The sequence below is a fragment of the Nyctereutes procyonoides genome, unplaced genomic scaffold, assembly GCF_905146905.1.
Source record: "Nyctereutes procyonoides isolate TBG_1078 unplaced genomic scaffold, NYPRO_anot_genome, whole genome shotgun sequence".
NCBI lineage: Eukaryota > Metazoa > Chordata > Mammalia > Carnivora > Canidae > Nyctereutes > Nyctereutes procyonoides.
In genome coordinates, this window is record NW_026575135.1 from 50,147,822 (window position 1) to 50,167,992 (window position 20,171).

General features: G+C 43.0%; 1 protein-coding gene across 1 annotated transcript in view; it reads left to right on the plus strand.

Annotated features, from left to right (window-relative positions):
• TRPC7 (transient receptor potential cation channel subfamily C member 7) overlaps positions 1-20,171 on the plus strand; it is a 142,019-nt gene that overhangs the window by 72,055 nt on the left and 49,793 nt on the right. The window contains exon 4 of the mRNA XM_055302466.1: positions 15,235-15,399. Within this exon, the coding sequence (XP_055158441.1) occupies positions 15,235-15,399 (165 nt within the window). The remainder of the gene's footprint in view (positions 1-15,234; positions 15,400-20,171) is intronic.

The following is a 20,171-nucleotide window of genomic DNA, read 5'->3' on the forward strand; positions in this document are numbered from 1 at the left end:
GAAGGCTTTGCTTACATATCTGGCACATTGAATGGCCTTTCATATGGTCTCTCTCTCTCTTTTCTCCTCCTCCCTCCCCCCCCCTCCTCCTCCTCCTCCTCCTCCTCCTTCTTCTTCTCTCCTCTCTCTCTTTCTCTCTTCCTCTCTCCTTCTCTTTCTCTCTCTCTCCACCTCTGCCTGGCTATGTTGCACTTCCTAACAGCACAGTGACTTCAGGGAGGTGGTCTATTACAAGGCAGTTGCCTTTAAAGAGGGAGCATCCCCAGGAGTGAGGGGAGATGCTAAAGACCTCTAAGGTCCAGTCTTGGAAAGTTCTATGGCATCACTTCTGCCACATTCTATTGATATCCAAACAGATTGCTAAGAACTAGCCCAACCGCAGTGGCATCAGAGACCCCACTTCTGTCACACTGCAGAGCATGTGAGATGGTAGACACTGCTACCACCCTCTTTAGAAGTGATATATATCCCAGGTGGAAAAAAGAAAGTTCCTATTTGTGGGGAAATATAGAGTTAAGGAGATGAGCTGGAAGATTCATTCATTCACTCATTCAACAAATATTTATTGAGAGCCTACTATGTCCTAGACACTGTTCTGAATACTATAGATACAATGCAATATAAAAAATTATTTGCCCTTATGAAGCTCACATTCTAGGGCTGTGACAGACAATAAATGTGTGACATAAATTCTGGTGGTTGTTAAGTAATAAAAAGCTAAATAAAGCAGTGTAAGTAAGAGACAGAGCAAGGGACTGACTGGTAGAAAGAGGGAAGACCTCTATTTTGGTCAGAGTGGTCAAATGAGGCCTTAGTATGTTTCAGTAAGAGTGAGGAGGATAGTGGAGCTTCACACACTGAGAAAAAAGGAGACTGTCCTGATGTGAAGTAGGCAAGAACTAGATTATCAAAAAAATCTCAGAGACATAGTAAGAAATGCCTTTTTCTCTACCCTTGGTGGGAAGTCACTGGTCTGGCCTCTTGCCCAGATGAAGGTGGCTTATTTCTTAGTAGAAACTCATCCTCACTGGCCCTTTCTGGGTTCTCAGGGAGTTGAGGAAAAAGGAGATACAGAATCCACCACCATCTTCCTGCCCTCTGACTCATGCTCAGGTCATTAAGCTTCCCTTCTGGATTCTCAGAGCTTAGGGTAGTGTCTTTGCTATATGTTTGACATTATGGAAACTAGAAGCTATCCAAACTTGGTCTGGAAAAAAATATAAAAAGAATTCTGCAAAGCTCCAGATGGCTTTGTAAATTAAATTAAACTCACAACTGGCCCAGAAACTTTCCCCATCATAATAACATTATTGATCATTAACATTTAAAGAAGTTGCAAACAGAATCCTGGATACTGCAATAAATTACCATTGTCTACTGGGCAGGTTCCATGAATCAGGTGCCTCTGGAGCCTTTTGAGACTGTCTGATGCTGTAATTTAAATGATGTTGTTCTGCTCTTTGCTAAGGGGGAAGAAGTGGGGACCAAGTGTGTGTGCACATACAATCTACATTATGGGTATCTGGCCCATATATCTAAAAATAAGACTGTCACAACTCCTCCTAGGTCCTTCAGGACCCTGTTTCTCTGAAACATGCTTAGTTTCCATCATAAAGTGATGCCAGACTCCTTAGTGGCTCCCATCTCCCATTGCTCCACAAAGGACATCCACTCTGAGCTACATGCATTACTCCTGAAACACCAGGCTCTGAGGCATCACTGATAATAACAAAAATCTATTAAGTGCTTCATCTGTGCCTTTTGCCATATCAGGTACTTTGAATGCACTCATTCAGTACACCTTCAATATTGTCATCTCCACTTTCCAATGAAATTGATCTGGCTGAGAGGCAGAGTCAATATTTAAAACAAGATCTAACTGACCACAGAGTCCAGAATCTTTGCAGCTCCATCACTTCAGCGTGCTCTCTTGTTTGATGTCCTTCTAATAGACTACATAGCTCACCTCAAGAAACCCTCCTTCTCTAAGAACCCTTCCCTCACCGTCCCTCCACATCCCCTCTCTCTCCAGATGGGTGCTTATTCTCTGTTCTTTCATGGCATCCTTATCCAACCCCTGCTATAGAATTGACTGAGTCACAATAAATTTGCCCATTGGCCTGTCTCCCTGACCAAACTCTATGGGCCATGAAAACCAGAACATTATTTTTAACTTTTGCATTCCTGGTATCTGGCTCAGTAGGTATTTTCTGGATGGACAAACAGATGATGAATGGATAGGATGGATGGACAGACAGATATAAACTGGTGTATACAAAATGTAACTTTAAACATGTCACAATAACTTATATGACTCAGTTTCTACTTCTGAAGAAAATGAATCTTCTGAGAGAAAAAAAATGTGAACTGCCCTGGGCTAATAAAAAACCAGCACTCAAATTAAGATCATGATTAACTCAACCCATCAAGAACACACGTATCTTAGGAGTTGACCCCTGAAAGACAAAGAGGACTACTACTGCTGCTTCAACACTAAACAGAAATGTCAAAGGGACCCTTGCATTGGGTTGCTTACATTTGACATGTAAGAATGACAGCCAGCAGTCACCTGCATGACAAAAACATGCGTTCACCAGAAATAAATACTGCATGTTTCCCAGCGTTTGGGGTGTAGTAAATTTCCACATTTCCCAGAAAAATTAAATTAAAGGAGCACCTGAGGATGTCCAGGTTGAAAGCTTGGGTGATAAAGCAGGCATTGATACCACTAAGAGGAAAAAAAAGCAACCTTTACTAAGTAGGTGGCTAAGGTATGTGCCAGGCTCTCTGTCAAGTAACAATGTCCCTTAAAGTATCAGATGATTGAAATGGGAAGTGTTACATTGAGAATAATTCTAGAAAATTATGGTAGTTGTTGGGGAGGAGGTATTCATCATAGATACACCCTATCATTCACCAGAGAGCCCAGAACTACATGAGAAGGAACTGAACACTGTCTATGCTAGGTTTAACTTTGTTGGTCAGGTTGGTACTAAGAAGAAGAGGAGCAGGAAATAAGATTAATGCAATGGAAAGAAGGAGAGACAAACTCCCAGAAATGAGGACAAGTGTGGCCAAAACCTGAGTGTAGGGGTGAGCAGGAGTTCTGAGTTCCTCGGTCCTCAGATAAATGAGGTAGTCCTCAGATCTTCCCCAACCTCCCCACAAGCCAAGATGAGCTAGGTGTTTGTAGGGAGCTAGGAGTACTGGCTCAGGATCTCACATCTCTGTCCATCCAGTTTTTGGGAAGCTAACTCATGTAGTCAAATGCAGGTAGAATGAATAAGATGAGTAATCTTCCACTTGGGACCATCAAAACAGAATTATGCAGGCCTGAACCCTGAGAGGGAGAAACTATGGAACAATGGGAGGCATTAATTCACCTTGGCCATCAGTCCCAGCAACTCTACTGGGGGAGTGCCCGCCAAAAAAGATGGGCATGAGAAGATACAGGCATTTCTGGGGTAGACAGATAGAGATGCAGAGATAGGCATGATGGTGAGCAAGTGGCCATGTGTGCCGAGAGAGTGAACAGCCCACACACCAAAGAGGCATTCAAGGTCCTGAAGAATTCAGCACCCACTACCACATGGGAGCCCACGAGGCCAGCAGCTGAACTGCAAGAGAAAATCCCTAAAAGCAGAGCAGAGAACAGAGGGCCAGACAGAGGCATGGACCAGCCCAGAAGGCTTCAATGCAAGCAGAACAACAGAATAGAGAGACTATCTGTCTGGTGGATAGATGGATGGATGCATGTCTACCCACAGGGCTGGTTTGTACTCCTCAGCTGACAAGGCCTGTAACATTTGGGTCACTTACCTGCTATTATTTCAACATTCATGTCTCATAATATCAAGACCCTGATAACAGTCACATTCCATAAATGTTGAAAATTCAGAAGTTTAAATTTTTAAAAGTTTGTATTTTAAAAGAGTATGAGTACGTTTTAAATGTAAAACTGTAGGGCATCTTGGTGGCTCAGGTGATGATCTTGGAGTCCTGGGATCAAACCTCGCATGGGGCTCCCTGCTCAGGGGGGAGTCTGCTTATCCCTCTCCTGTTCTCTATCAAATAAATAAATAAATTTTTTAAAATAAATAAATAAATATAAACTGTACATACAAATAAAAGTATCAAGTAAAAATAAAATACGGGCAAAATATACCTTACACATACGTGAGCATTATAATATAAATTCAAAAGAGATGAGATTAACTTTAAAGTGTGATTTTTAAATAATTACATTAAGGGGGGTGGTACCTGGTGACTCAAGCGATTAGGCATCCAACTCATGATTTCAGCTCAGGTCATGATCTGAGGGTTGTGAGATTGAGCCCTGCATTGGGCTCCACAACTAGCATTGAGCCTGCTTAAGATTCTCTCCCTCTGTAGCCGCTGCCCCGCCCCATCATGCACACATGCCCGATAGTAATAATAATTACGTAAAGGTAAAATATAAATTATGATTTTTAAAAATAAAGCATATGAAATACATCATTGCTGAGTAATATGCATGCACAGCTCTCTGCAACACAGACTTGAAAAACTTGGTATCATAAAGTCAAGTCAACTCCAAATAGCTCCCTCTGATTTATTCATCTGTAACTGACCTAATATTTTAGTAGATAATTAGATAAAAAAGCTTTTTGAAAAAATGTATGACCACCTCACCCTACCACCAACCACTAGGTCCATCAACCTAGTACTAGAATTTCTGTTTTGGTTAAAAGCTATATTTTCTATTTCAAGAAAGTATGTCCAGTCTCTGTCTTCCTTTATTTAATACAGATGCAGATTTCCTCTATCAGTACTTTAAAATATATGTTCTCCTTGTTTATAAAGTCTTTGAACTCGAGTAAGAATTATTCTTGCAAGAAAAACTTAAATAAAACTTCCTCTTCTTAAAAACTATGAAAACTGTAGACAAATATTCTGTAAGTGAGCATACCTTTAATTGATTTAAAAAATCAATGCTTGATATAATTCTTTGGACAGGGATTAACATATAAATGATTTATATTTCTGAATTTTATTATACCAGTAAAAAATCTTTAAAAACAGTAATTTTGGCACTTAAAAATTGAGTTATAAACCAAAAATTGAACTGCATTTTCTGAACCCTTGAAAACTCCTTTGAAAAAATAAAATAAAATAAAATAAAATAAAATAAACAAAACTCCTTTGAGTTAGGCATGATTATGGGTCATTTTATAGATGGAGAAACTGAGACCTGAGAAGTTAAGACACTCTGCCCTTCACTAGTCAGTGGTAGAGCCAAGACTGGCACCAGGTAGGCTGACCTGAAAGCATGTGCATGCTCTATGATCCCATGAATCTTTGCACCCAAGGTACAGCAAAGCCACCAGGAAAGGTCTGCAGAGTTACAGATTCCATATAGGAACATTATTCAGTCAGAACTCAGGCACAGAAAATTATCTGAAACTACAGTTCTTCCAGTAAGATGTCAGTGTCAGGTGGGATTTGGCAAGAGACCCAAGACACTAATTAGGTCCTCAGCAAAGCAGTTTTTTGCTTGGAGTCGTACTTTTCAAGGCTGTAAATCTGGACTTAGGTGGACTCCACATTAATCTGGTTCCTGGCAAAGTGGTACCCAGACATTGAGCCACTGCTTGAATCTGCTGCTGCTGTTCTTGCCTGTATGCAGAAGAGAGCACCCAGGATTTTATCTTCAGTGTGATGATGACTTATTCCTTTTAGGAAGATACAGTTGTCGAGGGAACTGGTTTCGAGTCCTTCCCCTTGTGTATTCCTGATTTTCATCTCCACTGGGACTTGGCAGGCCAACTGACAGAAGCACAGGATGATGAGAGCTCCAACAGCATTTTAAATCACGAGAACCCCTGGCCTCTGTGGGCTTGGAGAAATCACTGTGGTCCTTTGTGCTCTGGCATGTCTACCTGTTCAAAAAAATCTACCTTGTGGAAATACAGGAAAACAGCTCAAAACATGGTCTTTGAGGTCAGAATGGCCTGGCTTCAAGTCCAGTCCATATCATAATCACCTTTGTGATTATAGCCAAGTTACTTTATTTCTGTGCCTCATATTTCCACATTTATAATAAGAACATTAACATCAGGGAGTCATGTGGGGGATAAATAATACAGTGACTGTTAAGGACAAAGCCTGACACAGAATAGATGCTCAATAAACATCAGCAATTCTTTATTAAAATAATTATTATTTTGTGAATATTTCTCAGTTGATGTAGCTTATAGTGGTAATGGCAGACATAGATATTAAAGAATCCTCAGCAGATCCCAAAGATAAGCCTCAAACCCTACTTTAGTCTCATGTTTCAATCCTCTCCTGCACAAAAAAACAAAACCCTTAGTTTTTATCACCTCTCCCTGTTTGCTTCTAGTAAAGATATAAAGACAGCTAAATGTTCATCAGACCCTGAGTAATATAGAATCTGTTATATTTAGAAATTATCCTGAAATGTTGAGTCAGAGAGAAAATCATAGAACAAATCTTAGCAGCTCCAGAAGAGCATGCAATTTATCACTCAACAGATGTTACTGTTATGAGCACCTATTATGTGTAAAACATAAGGCTGCACACCCTTGGGGATACAAAGACAGTTGGTTCCTTCAAAGAGCTTAAAAACAGCACAAAAGATGTAAACACAATAGTACAACTCTTCACTACTTGACCCTTAAGCCATGACTGCTAAGTGAGTGCCACAGAACAAGACCCAGAGGAGTCTAAGACATCTCAGGGGACTAAGCAACTTGGTAGGACTTGAAAGAGGAGAGAAAGTTGGGTCCCAAAGGCTGATTAGGAAGTGAATCATAGAGAAGCAAGATGAACAAAGGCAGGTAGGCTACACAGACCTAGGAACAGTATGTAGAGCAACTTGGCTGGAAAGCTCAAGAAGATAATCTAAGAAGGTGTGCTAGACACTGCTTCCATTTTGCCTATGGTTTCATGCTAGGGCATAACCCTAAGTGGGGAGGACAGAGTCATTGCCCAGGTATGGAGAGTGGCCTCTGTGAAAGAGCAGAAGCAGTCATCTGGAGCCAGCTAGAGGTTCACTGTGAGCCCACAGCGGGACTCTGGCTGTGTGAGTGAAGTCAGATTGGAAACCCAGTTACCTCGTCAGCACCCTCTGGGCTCAGTGCTGTGAGAGGAATCCTGGTGAGCACTGACATATATTTAGCATTCACCTCCAGGACGGCTGGCTAAGGCCCTTTGCCATTGCACCTGCACTCAGGAAAAGGCTCACCCACAGCTCTGGGAGAAGTCCAGCACCATTTGTTTAGGTCTCTGCATTCCAGAGACTAAAGCACAGGCTGTTCATGAATAATTGTCTCCATCAGAAAATCATTCTGTGTCTGGTAAGAGACAAGCTGCTAAGTCACAGGTGCAGTGCTCAGAGTAACTCACCAATTTGTGGCATTTGTGTAATTCCAGTTGATCTATAAAATTGCAGGACTGTTTGAGGTGGGAAAGTGTTTGTGTTCTGCTGTCCCTAGAAAACAGGAACAGAGAGCAATGGAGCAAGCCATTCAACTGAACAGATAATATCAAATCTTCATAGGAGTGAAGAGCTGTCAGAAGTACACACCTCCTCCCACTGCACAGCAGACTTTCAGGATGGCTCAGTGAGTAGGGACCTGCCTGGCAGGACACTCAGTTGTACAAATAACTAAGACACGTGCCAGGGCTGGCTAAGCTGGTGGGTACACAAGTGGAAGATGAGGCAGGGGAGCCTGGAATCGAATGAGAGACATCTGTACAGGCTTCCAAATAGATTCTCCCAGAAATGAGGGGGATGTCCAAAAGACATTCGAGTAGTCCGCAAATGGAGACTTTTGCAGGTGATACTGCAAAAAGATGAGGAGAGGGAGGCAGCATGCTGAAGCAATGCATATGTAACAAAGAAGCAAAAATTCCCTTGGCCTGAGCTCCCATACTTGTCTCCCTCATACTTCCTGGGTACCCCCTCCAGATGATGGTAGGAATTTTTTTCCTGATAAGATCTTTAAACTCCTAGCTTGACTGCCTTTGGTAATGAAGCAAGTTGTCGTTGTCATTGTTTTCCTGTCCCCTGGCACTTCCACAGTGAAAACAAATTCAACCAAGACATGAATTCAGGCATTTATCTGTTCATTATGCCTCCTGGAGAGCAAGAAAACTTTCAGCCATTCGCACCCACGTGCCTCTTCCAGATATGGTAGTGTAGCCAAAAGTGCTGGGAATCTGCCAGACATAGGGATAATAAATAAGGAAGGTCACTCTGGTACTGTAAATGGTTCCAGGTTTGCAGTCTGAACACAACTGCTAGTTATGTCATTCCCTCATTCAAATGGTACTGCTGGCATACCCACTCACTAACCACCACGCTGAAGGTCCACAGACACTATCCAGTTTTCTCTCTGGTAGAGGATCATCCAGGCACAAAACTGATAAAAGGAGAGACTAAGAATTGGAGAAGAGAAAAGAAAGACAGATTCTCCCCTGAGTGGGCACCATGAGCTTTCAGGAGAGAGAGAGAGAGACAGAGAGAGAGAGAGAGCGCTGAACAACACCTGGACAGTGGTGAGGAGAGGGAAAGCATGCTGGGGAGCAGAGACACTGGGAGCAGAGGCTCAGTGACAGTCAAGCTTGGGGCAGGCTCTGAGAAGAGTGCAGCCAGAGTTTGGCCAGAGCCTAAGGATGGGAGGCAAAAGAATAGCAGTCAAGTTGGAACAGCAGCTAAAAGTCAGACTCTCAACTCTCTGACTCTCCTTTCCTTTGCTCTCCTCTTCTCTGCTTCCTTTTTCTTCTTTTCATTCCCTTTCACTTGCTTCCTTTCTCCCCAGTTAAAATCTCCTCCATCTATGCCCTCATGGCTCCCCAACAGCATGAATAGAGTGGATACAGGACTAGCACAGAACTGCCACTGCTCTGGAGAAGTGAGTCAGAGAGCAACTGTCCCCGCACCCCCAGGAGGACATAGCCCACTTCCACAGAACTCGGGCTGGAAAACCACAGGCACATCTCTGTGGCACATCTGGAATCTGGAGGCTCAGAAATGCCCTTCCACTTGGCAGACAGAATGAGACAGGGGAACTACTTTCTGGCTGTGGGACTATGGGCAATGTCAGGTGACACAGCCTCAGCTCCCTCACCTGCAAGAGGGGGAGGATAGCACATCTTCATCTGTACGTGACAATGTACAGACATCCATTTTTTGGAGGGTTACTGTGAAGACAACAGCCAACAGAACTAAAATCCCTTCAGGTAGTAGGTCCTCAATAATGAATAACAAAAACACTCAAGCTATTATTTCAAAACGTTTTACTTTATCTAGTGCCCATGCTTAAGGCTCCTTGAAAGAGGTATGATTTATAGATTCCCCATCCAGAGCTCCAAGCCCCACACCTTTCTTTCCTCTCTCCCACCACCTTCCACGCAGAACTATTATGGCTTATCCTCTTGTGGTGGCCACTTGGGAGTGGCACAAATAGGTTCAATGAGCATAGCACCAATGTTGGTTCCATACAGAATGTTCCACTGATTTAAAACTTCATGAAACAATGGCAATTTCTGCTTTTTTAGTGTAATTGAGCATACTAAATTCTTCAGGAATTTTTAACTCTAAAAACACCATGGCAACTCAGTCCTCTGCTGATGGCATAAACTCAGCAAGGTGAAAGGCCAAGAGACCTATGTAGACATCACTGGGTGGGGTAGGAGGGGAGCAGAAGTGATAGTGAGAATGGCAGCAGCAGTTAATACAATTGCCCACCATTAATATTAATGTTCGGAGCACCCAATACACATTTTCCTCAATCACAAAACTAGCAGCCGTGAAGTGGCTTGCCCAGGGTCACAGAGCTAGGAAATGACAGATCTGGGATTTGAACTTGCATAGGCCAGCCTCAGAGACTGTGAGTGCAACCACTCTGTGAACTACTGGTACAGAGAAGAATAATTTGAAGGTAATCAATGGAGACAAAGCAACCAGCTGCACCAAGGATGTGGAGCTCTCAGTATCAGGTCTCTCAAGGGAGAAAGCACACCAAGTGCACCCACTGGTGGGACGATCATTCAGTGTTACCAGTTCACCCACTGGGAGGACCTACTCCAGAACTGGCAGGAGGTGTTACCCCAAGGTCCCATTCCACTTCACAGTCACAGGCCCAAGAGCTCCAGGTGGACAAGAACTGCAAGCTCTTTCTGTATTTCCAGTGCTGGGCGCAGTGCCTGGTAAGAGGGAGTACTGAGGAAAATTCTATGAAGTGAATGAACGAACAAATGAATGACCCACCAACAAACTAAACTAGTAAGTGACTAATACTTCCATTTCTTTTCCTTCCTCCTCAACCTCCAAGACTTGAGAGCTTTCCCAAGACAGGATGGGAAGCAAAAACATTAGCACCACTGAACCCAATTCCACGAGATGCTCCAAAAATGAAATGGCACCACAGAATTATTCTAATTCCAAATGATGGTCCACACTAAGAAAAGCCACTTGATGACCATAGTTTGAGACAGAGTCTGTCTCCCTTTGCCTATGCAGACAGTTTCCAGGGAAAATACATTTCTATAAGCAAATCCTGGTGATGAGCTAAGTGGAAAACCTTGACCACAGTCCTATCAGACACCGCTGGGCCCTTCAGTGGTTTATCTGTATAAAAGAAAGTCATTTTATCTATAAGCACTGGATTTTACAAATTTTGCTCCAGCTAAGTCATTCTTCAGCTGATCAAATCTTGCATTGCCACATCTCATCATTCTATAAATGAGACTCAGTGTGCGAGAGAAAAACTTGTACTTAAAGGCCTGGAAATCACAGTCGTGAAGCCACTGAGCTCAAATGAGTCCTCTTCTCCTCCCTGTGAAAAATGCAAAATGCAGGACTGAGGGGAGGGACACTGAGGAGGAGAAGTGCTTTCGGCAGGTTCAAGACCATGCACTGCTCCTCAACGGTGGAGTGCCCCACCAGCTGTAGGGGGTATCAGGGTGCAGAAGACCCTTGATAGGGACTCCTCCCACCCAACAGAAGCCAGCCCGCTGTGAGCTAACGGCATGGATAAATCAAGCTGTGCCTTCAGTGGAAGGTGGAGCAGAAGGGACTGCATAGAGAGAGTGACCTAACCCATGTGGTTAGATTACATGGTTGAGACACCAACACTTTAAGAATCTGTCTGCCCCAACAAGGTGGACACAAGAATAAAGACAGCAGGGTAAGGTAGAGCTGCAGAGAAAAGAGGGAGGAAGAGAGAAACAGAGGGAGAGAGACAGAGAAAGGGGGAAAGAAAGCAGCGTTATGGGCTTATTTCTGTTTATTACATACTAATATAGTGCTTCTGATTAGCCAGGTACTATTCTAAGCACTTTACAAATACTAATCCTCATGATTAGTTTCATCTATAGAAGAGGAAAGCTCAGCACAGAGTCAGTGACATGAGAGCATATGGCCAGTAAGTGGCAGGGCCAGGACATGAACCCAAGAAGCCACAAACCAGCCCATGCCCTTATTCACCGCACACCAGGAAAGTCTCAGGCCTCGTTGTGATGAGAGTGTCTAGCCTGAGAGCTTTAGCATCTCGTGAGATAGCCTTAAAAACAGTAAGTTAAGAAATGTTTGTATCTCTTCAACAACTATGTATTCTTAAAACATCAGTTGTTTCCTTGTGAATGAATATAAAGTGGGCAAACAGTGAAGGGGATGGTTCTCCTTTGGGCTATAAAAGGAAAACAGCAGCCCACATATCAAATAAGAGTAGAGTAACAGCCAAGATTGAGCTAATATGTCCAAGAGTTCCCATATGGCAGCATTGTATTCTTACTATGTCAGCAGGGGCTAGGAGAAACAAGATGCTTCGATATTAACAGAAAAGTAGCTCTGGGTATAGCTGTTGTTATATTAACCAGAAAGGCTGGTCAAACGAGCCATGATGATTAACTGGCGTGAGATGGTCTCAAAAACCAGCAGCCACATGATTCCTGGTCCCTCTGGACTCTCAGGTCCTGTTTTTCAGCCAGTCTCCTTGCCCACTGTAGGGGATGCTGGCTCAGAGCTCCCACTTATCTCTGCAATTTTACTTCTCTCAGCTTCCCCCTCCTGCCCCGGTTCTCTGCACAGTCCATCATGTGGCTGGATTTCTTCTCTCTGCACATGTCCAATCATGGATATAGCTGGATGTCTTTTCTCTGAAAAGACTGCTCAGCTCCATTTAAGCCCACCTTAATGGATTCTCAGCTCCAGACCATCAGGAACTCCCTGCTATGAAAAGTGGAATGGGAAAACTGAGGTGTTCTTGTCAGTTCCTCTGAAGAACTTCCATAAAAGTGAACCACACACTCAGTCCAGAATGGTCTGGGGTGAGAATGGCCTGGGCAAAACCCTTGGGGTCACCCATCCTTTTGTGAGCTAAATGCCAAAGCAAGCAAACCCAAGACAACACTGATTTTCTGCGTTCCCATTCCATTCTAGCTGCAGACTATTCCTTGTACCCATTCATTTCTCACCCTACTTCTGAAAATCCTTCCCCCATAGACCTCCCCACCCCCACCTCCCTGCAAGAATTCTTCCTGTCCTTGTTCCCTAGCTGAGTGTCCTTTTGGTTGGACTATTGTGAACTGATGGCATGCCTCATGTTACTCTTCTCTTCCTGGGATCACAGATGATCTTTCTCTGTGCTTCAAAGGCACAGTGGAAAAATTCCTTTGCTACACACTGAATTTCAAAAGCCTACCACAAGTACAGAAAAGCATCCATAGAAAGGTAAACAATCTGGGCTTCAGTTATCAGCTGCTGTCAGCTTTCTGGGAGGAATATACTATAAAGTCTATCCACAAATAAATATTATGATTGGAGCAAGTTTGCTTTATTATAGGGGAAGAAATGCAGCTATAAAACTTATCACGTGTCTCATCAGAAGAAGTCTCAAGACAGCCCCCTTGTTTTAGTTGTGATCACCGTTTTCTCTGAGGCAGGCAAGGACGAGTGGGAATGGTCCCCACTGTGTTTGATCTCAGCATTTCTTCCCCTCCAGCTCTGCTTCTCAATCTTTTGTGCTGACTTGGCTGCAGGAGGCAGTAGAAAAAGCATGTATACAGAGAGATCAATGGAGGGGTCAGCACCAGAGTCCTTTCAGAGCAGCTGCAGTGCAGGGAGCGACAGGGTGAGCTAAGGTCTTCTGCTATTTCATAAGCTTATGTCCCACCTTCTAATCTGACTGTGGGTTTCTCCAGAGCAGATCCATTTCAGCACCCAGAGAAGGCTGGCTGTTGAAAACAAAACAGGCACTGAGGGGGGAACTTGATGGGATGAGCACTGGGTGTTATGCTATATGTTGGCAAATTGAACTCTAATAAAAAAAAAAAAATACCAAAAAAACAAAAAAAAAACACGGACTGCCACCATGCCCACCTACTATCCCTCTGTGGGATCTCACTCTCAGAAAGCTGATAATTACTAAAATACCTATGTGATTTTCTACTGCTTGCTCCACTTTGCTGTGAGCCAGACAGGGCATAGGAAAGCCTATCACCTGCTGGCCTGGGGATTCCTACCCTAGGATGAGGAGAATCCACAGCTCTTATCCTTATAGGGAAAGACCACAATGGTTTGGATCCAATAATGCTACCAAACAAGTTACATTTTCACCAACATTTGGATCATAGTATTATCGGGGGCTGCTGCATGGTCAAATAAACCTTAGGTAGTGTCTTCACACATCACTTGGCTGCTGCCTTGAGTTCCCAGAAATTGGAAACAAGAACATGCTGCCATTTGCATTGAGAATGTTTAAAAAGAGTTGTATTTATATTACTCTTATAATGAAAAGGAAATGTTTTTACATTTCCTCATAATCACTGCACATGTCTCCTTAATACCCAATGAGGCAAATAAGATGAAAATTGGCATATTATGCTCGAGAGTAATCAGATGAAAAGTCAGACCCTTTGAAGAATGCCCAGTGTGTCTGTTCCAGTCCATGGATGTGTAGCTATCCTGAGTAGGGCCAAAGTGCAGGGCAACCAAAAGCATTCAGCAGCTTCCTCTTGTCACAGGGGGGAAATAAACTAATAAGCAAAATTTTCTTACTTATAAACTTCCTTCCCATAAATTTTACTTAAATATTGCCTATTAACCATTTCCACTGACCAGGACTCAAAATCAACAATCAAAACAAATAGCCAAATGGCAACAAATATTTGCAGAAAAAGGCTGTTTGGTTGCAGCAGTTCAATTCAACTTATTGGATGGAGTAGAACGAGGAGACTCTCTATGTGAATAAAAGGATGTCTCCTGTACCATGTAGACCCCAAGAGGGGGTATATATTATCTGAGCCTCTTACTACACATCTTCATTCTTCTTTCTTTTGAACTGGTTCATTTTAACTCTGTAGAAGATGGTTGCCCACATCTCCAGATTACTTGTTAACTCCTGGTAAATAAAAAACTGCCTCTCTCCATCAGTCTCAAATACTCAGGTGAGAAAACCTGGTAGGCCAGTAAGTCAGGGTTCCACACCTAGTCTAATAAGTTATATCCAGAGTGGTGAGGTCACACAATACCAAATGGCATAAGAAGTCTGTCTTGTAACCTGGGCATTAGGGCAGGGCCATTCCAAGAGAGGGAGGTGGCAGTGAGAAGCTACTGCCTGAGGGACACCATGTGTCAGTGCTCTGGCAGGCCACAAAAAGTTCTATGCATCCAAGCAAACACCACTAAAACCCAGTGGGGAAATATTCAGTTTGAACATGTCCTCTAGAAACACTATAAGCACTTTTCTTAGCCAGTAAAGGAAAAGAGGTGGGAGCACTTCTACAATTTATTTAATCCTACAGAACAATAGGCTGTTTTGCAAATGAGATACTAAAGCTCACAGTAGTTAGGTAAACTGCCCTAGGTCACCTGGTCAGAAAACAGAGGAGCAAATTCCAAACCCAGGTGGGACTCCAAAACCCCATTTATTCTCCGTTCATTATTCACACTGCCTCCCAAATGAATTCCACCCAAGATAAGTGCCGAGCACCAATGAAGCTGAGCACCAATGAAGCCAGTCCTGTGAGGTCTCTGGCCGCAGTGGCACAACAGCCAGCAGCCTCACGCTGGAAGGGCCTAGCAGGGAGCTGCCCATTGCTCTGTCCTAACACCCCAGGCACATCCCAAGTAGACCCCAGCTACTTGTAGGTGGTATACTGTTTCAAGTGCTACCGATGCCATTTTCCTGTTTGCGTTTTGTTTTTGTTTTTGTTTTGTTTTTACAGTTCGTTGCTCATCCTAACTGTCAGCAGCAATTGCTTACCATGTGGTATGAAAATCTCTCAGGCTTACGTCAACAGTCTATCGCTGTGAAATTCCTGGCTGTGTTTGGAGTCTCCCTAGGCCTCCCTTTTCTCGCCATAGCCTATTGGATTGCTCCGTGCAGCAAGGTACAGACCTGCTTAAGGCGCATGTCGTTTGCAGTGGATTTCTTCTCTCCTTCGCATGACCTAAAGGCCATTCACTCAAAACAACAGCTGAGCATTTCCCCCGTGTTGAAAGAAGAGAGCCTTGAGATATCTAGCAAAAGTAGAAAACCACACAGACCTGCTTTTTTTTCCCATCACTTTTCTAAAGAGAAAGGAGTGATAATATGGGAAATGTCAAATATATGAGGCATAATCTGATCAATATCAGAAGAGAGGAGAGACAGGCACTGTCATGCCTCTAATTATGCCATGTCCTCTACATTCACAGTAATAATTATAGCAATGGTCCTAGGAATAGGCAATATTTACTGAGTACTTTCTTTTGGCTATGCCCTTTTCATGGAAGATCTTATTTCACTCCCTCAATTACATTGGGATGCATATTCTTTACGAAGTAGGTTCAGAAAAGAGAGATAATAGGCTGCGAGTAAAAATGCAGCTCCTGCTGGGCACTGCAGATCCATCTTCATGATATCCCAGTTTTCCAGGCTTCCTTGATTAGGCTCTGGCTCACACAGGCAGCTAATTGGGTCACAAGAAGGAAAAAACAAAGGAAACAGGAGAGCTGAAAAGGTACAGAGCTGGGTTCTCTTCTCACAGGGAAGCAAGGGACTGGAACTTCCCCCACTTCCCTCCCCACCATCCCTACAGCCCAGCCATTTGATCCAGAGCCACAGAAAGCCACAGCACTCAGTCCAGCTTCAGGCAAGTTAGCAACCAGAGGACTAAATCATGGAGAAATGATTCCACAGGGAATCAGACCAGCTAATGTGATTAACAAAAAATGGAACCTTTTGTCAATTCTAATCAGAGGGAACTCAGGCCAGGATGATGGGCTCAAGACTTCAGCGCTGCTGCTGAGGCCACCTCATCAGGCAGGCAATGCACTCACTGCCTTAGAGTATGATGGGTAACAGAGTGAGGTTAGGATTCAGACTCCTTCTTCTGTAAAATGGTACTACAAAGTCCTCAAATTGAACATTTGTGGCATTCAACCTTACATTCACTGAGAATTTTCTTTGTCTACCATGCCACAGATTTCTAAATCAGAATTCCCCAAAGTTACATACAAAAATAAAGGCAAGATTTCCCGTCTTTCATTATGAGCTAAAAAAAAAAGGACAGTGAGCAAAAAACACCTAGCCAGATTTAAAGCTGGGTTAGAGTAGGTCACTGGTTCCAGGCACACGTTTTCACATGGAATTATCTAGTCTGTCCTACAGGTTAGATCCTTGCCTTTATCCAGAGCCTAGATGGACAAGGTTGCTCACCTCCATATTCTTGGAGCCCCAAACTAATTTCAGGACATTAAGTCATTAAAATAATAGCCACTTGGATTGGAAGAGAAAGCACTGATAATCGTCACTTTTGCTAAGTGTGACATATGTGACAGCTACTAGAAAACTGGGACGATACTAGCAAACTGGTTTGCCTCTGCCTGCCTGGTGGCCTGGAGAAATACTGAGAAAGAAATGATACTCCAGTTGCTGACTCAATTTTTTAGATTTTCAGTAGGTCTGAGAAGGATCATCTTGGCCAGTATCAATCAGGCAGATGTGATCCAAAAAAAAAAAGTACACATGGGAGAAATTTCTGGACTTTCCTGGGGTCCAGTAAATCCAGGAGACTGATGCCATCATGAAACAGAGGATTCATGCCAATAGCAGTCTTCTAGAACATTCTGGAAGAAAATATGGTAGGAAAATTTAGCTCAACAGTAAGGCTTCCTCTCCTCTGCTCAGATACCTGTCTTGATTGACATTTTGTCAATCATGGAGCTTCCAGTAAGACTAAGAAAAATATCAAAGATAAATATGAGCGGGCCATTACACTGTGCCTTCTGGGCACTTTCTGGGCTGCAAGTCTGAGTTCAACACACTGGAGGGTGTGTCCATGTCGGAGTGACAAGTCTTAGTCTGTGGCATGACATCACTCTTTGTGGCACTGCTTATTCTAAGGTTCCCTCATGAAAGAGGGAAATTAGTTGACAAAGTTGCTCTAAGGCAGCCAAAGGGCAGATAAAACAGTCAAGATATCTTTAGTCTTTCCTTTCACCACGACAAAAGAAATCTTTTCAAGTTTGGCAAAGATACTATATTACTGGAGATTACAGTGGTATTACTTATTCCATGTGAAGAAACCAGGCCTCTCCAAAGGATCCTGATGTCCAAAATATAATGTCCTCCCAAGGAAAGTGGCAAAGTGGAGAAATATGTTAATGTGCTAGTATCCCTCCTCCCGAAGGGTCACTTCCTTCATACCTAATAAATCTATGAAAAAGCCAGTGTCATCCCAGCAACTTCATATTCTAACCACATTAGGACACCTGCCTCAAAAAATTAGAACTTGATATTCTTTCATAAATGTATTCATAAAAATGTCACTGCTAAATCCCATCAACCAGCTAATGTCTAACAAACCGTTGAAGTTTCTGTTTCCAACTTAATGGTCCATTTACTTAATAGTTGCTGTCTTAATTTAGGGACCACTAGGGACACCAAAATTACTTGATTGGCCTGCCAAAATGATCTCATCATTTCTTTCCCTTTGAATCCTCATGGCTATCAATTCTACTTTTAAGTTTCTGAGGGTCCCTAAGAAAGACAGCTAAATAAGAAGATTATAAGGTCAAGGGTGTCAACACAAGTTCAGCTTACTAATATAGTGGCTGGAGAGGGTAATCAAGTCACAGATGTGTACATAAGGTGATAACAGCAGGTGTGGATCATGTGACAGGACTGCCAAGGTCAATAAAGAGAACAGTGATATTTTTCTGTGATTTCTCATCTTAATCACCAACATGGCAGAAGTCATGCAGCCCACTGGGAGGCTGGTGAGTTCTCACCTCATGCCTGCTCTCAGGTAGGTCTTTGCCTACAGAGCACTTCATCCTCTCAAGGAGTTCTTATGCCAAATGCCCCTTATGGCTCAATAGCCTGTTTTTGCATCCTTTGTTATTTCATTCTGATTCATAATTTAGGTTGCTTGCCTGTTAAAATCTGAAAGCTGAAAAAGTTAAGAGACATTCTCAAGGGCCTCCACAGGGTCTCTATGGCAGGTGGATTGAAGAGTAAGTCAGCAATCTGGAAGTGTTAAGGAACAACACAAGTTCTAATTGTAAAGGTATGAGAGATGAAAATGATTTCCTCCATGCCTGTTAACCTTGATGGTTCAATTATCCTTATAACTCAGTCCCAGGACTCAGGCAGTAAGAGCTGTAAAAGACTTCAGCCTCCTACTTATTGTCTTTGCAAGGTACAAGCCATCCATTCATACACTGCCACATAACTCTCCACTGAAGAACACCAAAGTGTTAGCTGTCATGCCCCAACCCCTCAGCCGGGTGCCAAAAAAAAAAAAAAAAAAAAAAAAACACCTAGTGAGGAAGTGGAATAACTCTGCAGCTTTGGAAGATCCCTGCTTTCTCTTGTCAAAGGTGAAGCAATTTGAAACAAGGGTCTTCACACCACGTGGTCCAGAGCCAACCAACCAGGAGAGGATGATGCCTCCAAAGGCCTCTGTGTCCCCCTACCTGCCTCTACCCGAGAGCACTAGATTAAAGAAAATCATGCTGTAATTTTTGAAGCATTGCCATGGAGGGAAAAATCTGTGCCCAGAAATAGAGCATATTTTGTTCTTACATTACATAAGTGTCTACTCTTGTGCTCGCTTCAGCAGCACATATACAAAAGTATCCGCCCTCAAATCCAAAAGAAGAATCCATTGCCTGTCCCCCTGCTAGGACAGGAGTTCAGAGTACCAGAAGGCTGATGACTTCCATACTTAGGCCTGTCCGAGCCTGGCAACATTCTCTCCCCAGCTCTCTATTCGATTTCCTAGCACAGGGTATATAGCCCTGCATCTCTCTCCACTAACAAATCAGCTAGTGATCTGAAAGGAAGGACCAACTCTTCCAGTTTATTTATTCTATCCAGTGCCCAAGATTATGATGCACATAGACGGTACCCCCAAAAGATTCATGGCATAAATGCTTTAGGACTCTGTGTAGCTCCCACTTCATTAAGTGAAGCTTTATAAGCTTTATAAGAGCCAGTTGAATTAAGTTTGCCCTTAGGAGAATCGCCTGAGGCTCTCCAGTGCCACACATTAAGTGCTTCCTATGTGCCAGGAGCTGCTCTGCTTTGTACATATTATTCATTTCTTTTATCAACCCTACATGATAAGTTATATATTTTATCCCTACTTTACAGAGGAAGAAACTAAGACACAGAAGGATTAAGTAAATGCCGAAAACTACGGAGTTGTAATTTAAACCTAAGATCTCTGGCTTAAAACAACTGACCTTAACCATTGCACACCCACATACACATACACACATGCACACACACACACACACACACAACCTGCCCTCTACCCTTTCCAGTACATCAGCCACATTACAACCTTCAGTGCTGAAGGTAAACATCTCAACTGCTGACTACTTCACTTTGCAATGGACTAGATTCATAAAGTCAGAGGTAGGAGGACATTTATAGAAGAGAGGAGTCAAAACCATGATATGACAAACTATATTCTTTCCTTTTCCTTCCTGAGAAACCCCTACCTTCAAGAGTCCACTATCACTCAGCACCTCTTCAGCCCATAGGACAAAGGGTGGATTCACATGGTCATGTAAGAATGCCCAGATTAGAAACACCCAATGAACATCCTCCTGTCCCATCCCACTCCCAAAAAGGAAGTTTTCTGAGCCCTAGGTTAGACATTTTGAATAA